The 11,369-nt window shown below is 38.7% G+C and overlaps 1 protein-coding gene across 1 annotated transcript; it reads left to right on the forward strand.

Moving 5' to 3' along the window:
- The first annotated feature begins 6,093 nt into the window (after positions 1-6,093).
- Positions 6,094-8,094, forward strand: LOC107807005 (G-type lectin S-receptor-like serine/threonine-protein kinase LECRK3). The gene has a single exon (XM_016631285.2). The coding sequence runs from the start codon at positions 6,094-6,096 to the stop codon at positions 7,435-7,437; it is 1,344 nt and encodes a 447-aa protein (XP_016486771.1). The 3' UTR covers positions 7,438-8,094.
- The last annotated feature ends 3,275 nt before the right edge of the window (positions 8,095-11,369 follow it).

Consider the following 11,369-nt stretch of genomic DNA (forward strand, 5'->3'; position numbering starts at 1 on the left):
CATCTTCCTGTCGTCCACCATGCTGCTGCTGAGGAGGAGGATACCCCTGCTGCTAATTTTGATTATTATATCCCTATGGCCTTGGATAAGGTGCCATATTATTAGGAGGTCTCATACCTCCCATGTTTCCATTGTTAAACTGTGGCTAGACTGGCCTGTATGGCTGATTTTGTTGGCCCCAATTCTGACCACCCTGTCTCTGGCCTCCATAATTAGACACATAATTCATGTCCTAAGGGTAGTGATGATGATCATGTTCTGCATTCCACTGGTTACAATTGGCTGACTAATGCAAGATGTGCATAAGTCCCCTTTGGTAGTATCAACAATGTGTACCTGCTGCTTCTGCCCCGACTCTTCCACCTTTTTGGTGAGTATACTCATCTGTATTATTAAGGTGGCCATATTTTTAGCAAGAGTATTGGATGGATCTAATGGCATTGAGTGAATCGCTGGAGTGATAGGTGCATTCTTGGTTGTCCATCCCAAATTTTGTGCCATTTTATCAAGCAAACTTTGGCTTTCTCTCCATGTTTTGCTCAAAAATGCTCCACCAATTGAAGCATCAACATTACCCTTCACGCCATCTGCCAAATCCATGTAAAATCGATGCCCCAACATCTGATCTGGAATCCCGTGGTGCAGACATATAACCAACATCCCTTTGAATCGTTCCCATGTTTCTTGTAGTGTATCCATTGGTCTCTGTTTGAAACTCAAGATTTCATCAATTTGTTGGGCAGGCTTGTTGGGTGGATGAAACTTGTTCACAAATTGCTTGACTAACTCCTTCCAAGTTGTTATGGAATTGATGGTGAGTGAGTTTAGCCAGGTCTGGGCAGCTTCTGTCACTGAGAATGGAAACAATAATAGTTTGATTGCCTCCTGAGTTACGTTGGGTTGCCTCTAAGTTTTGCATGTTGACAGGAAGTTCTTCAGGTGTTGTTAAGGATCTTCGATTTATGACCCCGAAAATAGTCCATTTTTTTGCAACAAGTGCAACATGATGTTCGTGATTTGAAACGACTCAGCCTGTATCTGCGGGATTAAAATCGATGTGGCCAAGTTCTCTGCTTGGGTTGTGCCTAGTCATATAGCGTAGCCTCTGGCACAAGAGGTGCCACTGGCGCTATCGGCGCAGCTGGGTCTACTATGTGATCCCCCATGTCTGGTTCGAATTGTTCAATTATTTGTTGTTGTTGTTTGTTTTTCCGGTTGGCCCGATTCAAGGCCTTGAAAACTTTCTCGGGATCTAATAATGCTTCAAATACTTCACCAGTTCTCGATGAGTTTCTAGGCATGCACCTGTACAACCAAGTCAACAAACATTAAAAGTTCAATGTATAGATTGGGTATAGAGAAAACTGACTACAATGAGAATTTTTGTACTTCTTTCAATTGTAATTGATAACACCGTTAATTCCCCGGCAACGGTGCCAAAATTGATCGCGCCCAACTATGCCTTATAAAAAGGACACGCAGACGTTGCAAATATAATCTGAGTATTTAGCCCAGAGTCGAACTCACAAGGAATTAACCTATCAATTATTATCATTAGACTTACTAAATTTTACAGAATCAACTTTCCAAACGTTCTGAATAACAATTGAGGATGTTTCTACTAACTGAGAATGAATGTAAATAAGCAACTGAAAACTAACTATGATTAAGTTGTAAACAATTAAGAGAAGGTTCTAAAGTTATGATTTCCCCTATTGATGAAATCCCTTCCAGTTATGCTTCACATAGATTTGCCTAATCGTCTCTATCAATCATGAGCACTCTTATTACCGTAAATCTCTCCCGAGTAGTCACGATAATTTACTAGACGCACTCTTCCGAGTTACGCTAGCTGGCTTTGTTTATTACAGCTCACTTTAGATTGCACCCAAAGCTTCGTCATCCATATTCTCGCCTTTAAACCCTCAGTTATTGATCCCTCATATACTTTGGGAGTGATGTTGTTCAACAATTATCTAAATATGCACTCTCTCTCGAGTCATGCACACTAAATAGGCACAGCTAATTGAGGATCCTATCAATTAACTACAACAAGAACATAGTTGAACAAATAGAGATTAAACTGGGCAAACTATATTAACATAACAAGAAGTTCATCCTTCAATAGGTTCCATCAAAACCTTAGACTAAATATTTAGCTACTCATACTAGTGTTCATCATAACAATATTCAAATTCATCACAAATAGTAAAAACAAAAGGAAGAACTCGATGTTGAATTATCCTTCTTGCCTCTTGCCTCTCCTTGCCTTGAACTAAGCTATGAAAACCTTGATAATCCTTCCTTGGGCGAGCTGGACCTTCTATAAGTTAAGTGGATTTACCCCCTAATTTCCAAGTTTACCCCTGAAGTTTAATTCTCCGGAACTGGGCTAGCGCGGTTGCGCTAGTGGCCGCGCTAATAACCGCGCATATGGCCTATCATTCTGCCTCGACTTTCTGGGCTAGCGCGGTCGCGCTAGTCCAGGTCTTCATTTCATCTTTTCTTTCTCTCATCTTCCCACGTACTCAGCTCCTAGGGGCTTTTCTTGCTTCAATTTAGCTCCAATCACAATTTTAAGTCCTCATACCTGCTACTCACTCCTGCAACATGTGAAATTCACAATTAGAACCCAATTCATCATCATTTAACTATATTATAACGGTGAAACATAATCAAGCTGGGACATAAACAGTCACCAAATTATATAAATCTAGCCTATTATCAGGGCTCAAGAGGACAAAAACATTGGTAGACTTAACTAATGAAGAGTCTCTTAATTGACATACCTCGACTTGGTCTAAAGTAGCTCAGGTCTTCATTTTGAATAAAGATTTCACATTTATAAGACTTCAGAAGTCTTCACCACAAATAAGATAACTTAATTTGAAAATAAAAACTATTCCAAAGACCAAAGTTACATCTGTAGAAGAACGCTTATGAGTTTTAACAATGGAGTTACTCTGTCCATCTAAAACCAATTTTTTGATTTGTCTTTCTAACACTTGACTTTTTCTTCCTTTTCTGGGAAAAGAGAACTTAACTTACCCATTCAGAAAAATATGATGCAATACTCAGAAATGTTGGAAAAATGCAACTTTTTCATAAAATTTAATTCATAAAATCACCCTCCTTTGGGCTGGTAATTTTATTAATTAATAGGATTATATGTGTATAATAATATTGCCTTTATGCAACGATTGTGTGTGCCATATCAAGTTGCTACATTGAACAACAATTCAATTTTTGAAATTATATTCTCTTATTGCAATATTAAAGTGAGCTTAATATACTCGAAAATAGGAGAATAATTAATCTAATGATATAAAAGGAGAGTGAAGCATACCAATGTTTTTAGAATAATTTTCAATAATTTCCAGTAATTAAGAAATTTTGACGGCCAAAATTATTTACTGTAATTTTTTTAATTCTCAGAAGTAATAAATCTAAAAGAAATACTTCCCGAATTCCAAAATATTATGAAAAAATACCAGAAAATCATTATAAATGTTTGGATTCTACGGTAAGTATTTCCCCAAAATTGGAGCTAAGGGGGCCCACGCGCCCCCAACACGCCTCTGTCCGAGAGTGGGCGTCACTGAAAAGCTAAAATTTCAGCTTCTTCAACCTCTTGCAGGTTTTTGCGGAAAATTAGGTTTTTTCAACTCGTTTTTGTAAACCCAGTTTAACTTTTCTCACTTTTAATAGCTTCGATTCAATTAATTTCATAGATATTGCTCTTAAGATGTTTCTAAACATGTTTATAACAAAAAATTGTCTAAACGCATAACAAATTCCATACAATTGAGGTACAAAAATTCGGATTCAAGCTTTCAAAGAATCCAAGAACCCTAACTCTTAAACTAGATTTTTTGTGACGTAAAAATCAATTAAAAGCAACAAAAATGTTTAGAAACATTCAGGGAACTCACAAGAACCTTTGAATCGAATCAAAGAGCAGATTTAATGGTTCGAAATCGAAAATCACTTCGTTTTGAAATATGAAACCCTAGTTTTGTAAAATCTTAATTCCTTCCTCAATTTTAATAGTAATTTAATGAACCATATATCGAATCGAAGCTATAAATGAGAGGAATAAAAGCCCTAACATCTAATTCGAAATTTCAAAAATTTCATCAAGAAATTACAGCAACTAATTTCGGATTTATTTACAAATATAAAACCTTATTAATCAAGGTATTTTGATCCTAAATCATGCTCTCTAGGTTTCTGATACCACATGTGAGAATATTGACAAATTATAACCCAAGATCAAATATGATATTAAGAAACAAAATAAATCAAGATTAGCAAAAATGGTTGTGTACCTATTTGAGCTGTATCACAGATTGACGAAGGCCTAGGTCTTCCTTTCTAATACCCTTTTTCCAATATGGCAGCGTCAATGGGACAATGGGCCCTCCCATTACAGGCCTTACGGGTTGAGCCTATACTCACCGCCGTACTAGACCCACCAAACACAAGTGCACGGCCCGATAACCAATTATCACATTTATAATTGGGCTCACGTTTATGAACTATTGTTAAACCCTGATATTCAAATATAAATAAAATATTTAATAATTTAAGCCAATTTTTTTTACATTTGCATACATACTATGCTTCCCATACCCCATTTATGAAATTACAGTGGGTTTGTTGTTGTTGTAAATACTTCTGCAAAAGCTGCATCTTACATTCACTGCACCTTTCAAAAATTGCCATTCTTGGTGGTCCTAGTTAGATACAGGGGCGGATTTAGGGGGCGCAAGGGTGTTCACCCGAACACCCTTCGCCGAAAAATTACACTGTATATATAAGGCAAAATTTATTTTTTATCTCTATATATTAAGTTTTGAACACCCTTAACACAATCCAAAAGTGTAGTTTAATGGTCAAGGGGGTTCAAAATCTACGTAAGGTTATGAGTTCAATTCTCACTAGCTACAAAAATATTTTTTTGAACCCCCTCCGTGGAGATCCTGCTTGGTCTTCATTTTGAATAAAGATTTCACATTTATAAGACTTCAGAAGTCTTCGCCACAAATAGATTAGATAACTTCAGTTAAAATAAAAACTGCTTCAAAGACCAAAGTTACATATGTTGAAGAATGCATATGAGTTTCAACAATGGATTTACTCTGTCCATCTCAAATCAAATTTTTGGTTTTTTCTTAAAGTTGGCCTTTTCGCCCTTTTTTGGGAACAAAGAATTTAACATACCCATTCAGAAAATATGATGCAATACTCAGAAATGATAGAGAAAATGCAACTTTCCAATCTCGAGATTCACATTTTACCTTAACCATTCAGAACAGAAATGGTAGATAGTTTTTGAAACAAAGGAGTCAAGGTATCGAACATTAAAAAAGATGCGGCAGTATAAACAACTAAAGTAACAAACTCTTAAACTCAGTATAAGGAAAATCCACATACCCATTCACACTTGAATACACAATTGTCTTCAACCACAAGCATGATAAGGAACGAGTCGAGTTGGTCTAAATCCTTTTAGATGACCTGACACTGTTACTATACAGAAATTAAACTCTTATATCTGCTTCATTGAGGTGTATCAAACAATGAATACTAAATGAGGTTTAAACTGTCATAAGTAATTTTTATTGAGCTTATCGGGAATAGGGGTTCTGGCCATCAAATATGTCACTAACAAAATGACTTTAGCTTGCCAATCCAGTAGAAGCACAAGGCACAACCAGGCCCTACAAATACCACAATTTAAAAGTATTATTGCTTGACTAAAGACTTGTAAAACATTTCACCTGACATTCACGATTCAAGGTGGTCATGCGTATTTACCCTTAAAATGACATTGACAGGACTCAATAAGGACAATGTCATTTATAGACTTATACGCGGTATTTTCTCAGAATCGACAAGACTCAATAATTTCCAAGTCTCCTATATTACTTTTCTTTTAAGAAATTAGTGACCAGCTTTCTTAATTAGAGAACATTGACTTGACCTAGAGTAGCTGAAGTCTTTGGATTCTTCCAACTATAAACTGAACATAATAGCAATGCAATTTTGTGATAAATCAGAGGAAAAGAAAGAGAAGAAAAGCTAAAATCAATGGCTGTTTTGCTATGGTTATTATTCCTATCTGCATTTCATGCAGTAGCAGTAGCACAACAAAGAAACTTCAATATAACTCCTGGTTCTTCTCTAACACCTAATGCCAATTCGTCATGGTTTTCACCCTCAAGGCGTTTTGCCTTTGGGTTTTATGAACAAACCAATGGCTATGCTGTTGGAATCTCCATCATCGGCATGTCTAAGAAGACAGCTGTGTGGACAGCAAACAGAGACAGTCCTGCTGTCCCAAGCAGCGCTGTCTTGCTCTTAACTACTGATGGAAGGCTCATTGTACAAGTAGGCCAAGAAATCACTGTCATAAATCCCTCTCAATCCATTGCTTCAGCTTCCATGCTGGACACTGGTAACTTTGTGCTCTATAATTCTGATCACAATATCATATGGCAAAGTTTTGACAACCCGACAAACACCATTTTACCTGGTCAGCATCTCTCTGCTGGACAAGAGCTGTTCTCCAGTGCCTCGGAAGAAGATGACTCGTTTGGGATTTTCCGTCTCAAAATGCAAAGGGATGGGTACCTCGTTCAGTACCCTGTCCAGACACCAGACACTGCCCCATATGCTTACTTCGAAAAACACATCAATGGAATAGGGAATAATGTTACACTGAATCTTGGCGATGATAGCTACCTCTACTTAAACAATTCCGATGGAGGTCTCGAAAATCTAACCAAGGGAGGCCATCCTAGAGAAAGGACCATCTATTTGATGAAAATTGATGTTGACGGTATTCTTCGAGTTTATTCACATTCTCTGAGCCAACAGAACAGCTCTGCAATATGGTCATCAACATATGATAGATGTGATCCAAAAGGCCTTTGTGGGCTTAACGGTTATTGTATCAATATAGATGATCAAGTTAACTGTTCGTGTCTTCCAGGATTTGATTTTGTAAATCCAGGCAATTGGACCGCAGGCTGTGAAAGAAATTTCCCTGCAGAAACCTGTCGGTTAAAGGAGAAGACTTCTAAATACTATGACATGATAACAGTTAAGAACACAAGATGGGAAGATATCTCTTATGCTACTTTGGTCACAACAACAAAAGAAGATTGTGTACAAGCCTGTTTACAGGATTGTAGTTGTGAGACGGCTCTATTCAAAGATACAGAGTGTAGAAAGCAGGGGCTGCCACTGAGATATGGAAGAAGAGACATGACTGATTCTAATCTAGCATTGGTCAAGGTGCGCATTAATGTGTTTGCAGACGAAGGGTTGTTTAACCAGATTGAAGAAACAAAAGGAGAAAAGCTAAGGATGGACATCCTAATTGCCGGCATTACATGGGCTGCTTTTGCTTTCTTGGTGTTGGTGTTGTGATTCTCGGATCAATATGAAGATTATTTGGGAGGAAAAACAACTCTATTTCACAAGAATAGAATTATAGAGAATTTACACCAAGAATTTCTCTCTACAAAAACCTCACCAAACTCTCTTTTTGTTCTCACAATCTCTTCCTGGATTGTATTTCAATCTCTCTGGATTGATCTTTCTGTGTAAAACATAAGGCTCTATTTATAGCCTTAAAGAAGGTGGTTGGTGGTTGAATTCTTCATTCAACAATGGAGGCTTCAACAATGGTGGCTTCTAGAATGGGTTGGTGGCTTCAACAATGGTGGACTTCTAGAATTGGTAGTTGGCAGCAGCTGAACTTATCAATTCTCCCCCTTCAGCTGCATTCCAACGCAGCTACTATTTGAAAGTTATTCCAACTATGTCTCTGCACAGCTCTAACTTTTCTTGAATGACCACCTTTGTTAACATGTCTGCTGGATTCTCCTTCGTATGGATCTTCACTAGTTTCAACAGTTGTTGATTCATCACCTCGCGTATCCAGTGATAGCGAATGTCGATGTGCTTTGTCCGAGAATGATATATTGAGTTTTTGCTTAAATCAATTGCACTTTGACTATCACAATGTATCTTATACTCTGTTTGATTTATCCCTAGTTCTTGGAGAAACCGCTTTAGCCACAACATTTCTTTTCTAGCTTCCGCTACAGCAATATACTCTGCTTCAGTTGTGGATAGTGCAACACACTTCTGCAATCTTGACTGCCATGACACAGCTCCCCCTGCAAAAGTATAAACATATCCTGAGGTTGATTTTCTTCCATCAGGATCTCTGGCCATATCTGAATCTGTATAGCCTTCCAAGACTGGATCAGCTTCCCCAAAGCACAGACTTGATTTTGAAGTACCTTTAAGATACCTGAAAATCCACTTAACTGCCTCCCAATGTTTCTTTCCAGGGTTAGAAAGAAAACGACTTACCACACCTACCGCATGTGCGATATCTGGCCTCGTGCAAACCATGGCATACATCAGGCTTCCAACTGCTGAAGAATATGGAATTGTAGACATCTCCTCAATCTCTTTCTTGGATGAGGGGCACAAACTCTTGCTCAACTTGAAGTGATTTGCCAAAGGGACACCTACCGGTTTGGCATTACTCATATTGAACCGTTTGATCACCCGTTCAATGTAATTTTCTTGAGATAGCCATAACTTCTTGTTTCTCCAATCTCGAGTTATCTGCAATCCCAAAATATGTTGAGCTGGACCTAAGTCTTTCATTTCAAAGGACTTAGAGAGTTCTTTCTTCAACTGTCTAATTTTTGTTGCATCTTGTCCGACGATCAACATGTCGTCTACATAAAGTAGAAGTACAACAAAATTACCATCCGAAAATCTCTGAATGTAAACACACTGATCTGCAGCAGTCCTTTTATATCATTGACTTACCATAAATGAGTCAAACCTTTTGTACCACTGCCTCGGTGCTTGCTTTAGGCCATATAAACTTTTCGTAAGCTTATAGACGAGGTTTTCTTTTCCTGAAACCTCAAAACCTTCCGGCTGCTCCATATAGATTTCTTCATTTAGATCACCATGAAGAAATGCTGTCTTGACATCCATTTGTTCAAGCTCCAAATTCAAACTGGCTACCAATCCAAGGATGATGCGGATTGAAGTCAATTTTACAACTGGTGAAAATATTTCATCAAAGTCAATTCCCTTTTTCTGTAGGAATCCTTTGACTACTAACCGGGCTTTGTGCTTCACCACCTTTCCGCTGCCATCTTTCTTCAGCTTGAATACCCATTTACTCTTCAGTACCTTCTTTCCTTGTGGAAGTTTCACAATCTCATAAGTGTTGTTTTTCTGTAAAGAGTTCATCTCTTCGGTCATTGCTTGCAGCCATTTTTCTTTATCCGTATGAGATATAGCTTCATGGAAACTCTCTGGTTCTCTATCTTCAGAAAGTAGAATATACTCGGTTTCTGGGTATCGAGTTGATGGAATCTGACCTCGTTCAGATCGACGAGGTTGTTGATTATTAGCTTCAGGATGTGTACCATCATCGTTCCCCTGTGATGGTTCTGTAGTTTCCTGAGGGGTTTGTGCCTCCCCCTGCCAAACATCCTCCTGTTCTGCTTCTGGTACTGCTTCATGCTCCCCCATGCTATTTGTGTCAAACTGCAATGGTAGTGGATCTGGACCAACTTTTTGGGCACTGGAACCTCTTTCATAAGACATTGTGGGCTTTTCAATGTCTTCAATTGTCTGGTTTTCGTGGAATACAACATCCCTACTTCTGATCACCGTCTTCTTTATTGGATCCCATAATCTATACCCAAATTCTTCATCTCCATAGCCTATGAAGATACATGGTATAGTTCTACCATCAAGCTTCTTCCTGAGCTCCTTGGATACATGTGCATGTGCTAAACAACCGAATACCCTTAAGTGAGAATATGAGGGATTCTTACCCGACCATATTTTCTCTGGAACCTCAAAATTCAACGGGGCTGATGGTGACCGGTTGATTAGGTAGCAAGCGGCGCGAACAGCTTCTCCCGAGAATGGCTTAGGCAGCTTTGCCATACTGATCATACTTCTGACTCTTTCCATAATTGTCCGGTTCATTCTCTTGGCTACTCCATTGTGTTGTGGGGTGCGTGGGACCGTCTTTTCATGTCGAATCCCTTGTCTCTTGCAATAGGAATCGAACTCCTTGGAAGTATACTCGCCTCCATTATCTGAGCGAAGGCATTTTAATTTCTTTCCCGTTTCACGCTCTACCATGGCATGAAATATCTTAAAATAATCAAAAGCCTGGTCCTTTGTCTTTAAGAAGTACACCCACACCTTTCGAGAAGCATCATCAATGAAAGTCAGAAAATACCTATTGCTGCCAAGTGACTTCTCCTCCTTGGGACCACAAATATCAGAGTGTACCAGACTGAGTAACTCTGATTTTCTGGTTGAAGAAAATGTAAAAGAGACTCTATGTTGCTTTCCGAATAAGCAATGATTACAAGGGTCTAAAGCAGCATTCTTGTCCATTCTGATAAGCTGCTTTTTCGTTAGAATTGATATCCCCTTTTCACTCATGTGACCGAGTCTCTGGTGCCACAGGTTTTGAGACGCCTCTTTTTCCATAACATTGAGGCTGTCTGAACATACCTTCACATGAGATTTATATAAGTTGCCATAAATACGTCCTCGAGCGAGAATCATAACCCCTTTCAGCAATTTCCATGTGCCTTTTCCGAAATAACTTTCATAGCCCTGTTTGTCAAGAGCTATTCCTGATATTAGGTTTAGACGAAGATCTGGCACGTGACGGACATCCTTCAATATCATTGTACTCCCGATATTTATTTGTATTTTGATATCACCAATTCCAACTATCTCACAGGAAGAAGTGTTCCCCATCTTCACTACTCCAAAGTCTCCTGCTTTGTATGTTGTGAAGAAATCTTTTCGGGATGTGGCATGGTATGATGCTGCAGTATCTACCACCCATTCGTTTTCTTCTTGACTTGAGACGTGAAGGCATGCCTCTTCTTGGATGGAACAAATGGCTACCTCTCCGTGGGTAGTGACTAATGCATCTCCATCCTTTTGCTTCAACTGCTCCTTCTCCTTATGCAATTTTCTGCAGTTCTTCTTTAAATGGCCCTTTATTCCACAGTGGTAGCACGCATATGATGACTTCCTACCATCCGTGGATTTTTCCCTACTCTTGCTTCTGCCTCTCCTCTTATCTTGACTTCTTTCTTGTTGTCTCCCTCTTTCTGTAATAAGGGCATGCGACTCACCATGATCGATGTCCTTTCTTCTGGCTTCTTCATTAAATAAGGCATCTTTAACCATAGACATGGTCAGATTTCCACTAGGAGCTGAATTACTGAGAGAGACTACCAGCGTCTCCCAACTATCAGGAAGAGAACTAAGAAGTAGTA

Source organism: Nicotiana tabacum, chromosome 11 (genome assembly GCF_000715075.1).
Source record: "Nicotiana tabacum cultivar K326 chromosome 11, ASM71507v2, whole genome shotgun sequence".
Classification (NCBI taxonomy): Eukaryota; Viridiplantae; Streptophyta; class Magnoliopsida; order Solanales; family Solanaceae; genus Nicotiana; species Nicotiana tabacum.

Coding starts and splice junctions, on each gene's coding strand:
- LOC107807005 (XM_016631285.2), top strand. CDS start 6,094: ATGGCTGTTTTGCTATGGTTATTATTCCTATCTGCATTTCATGCAGTA.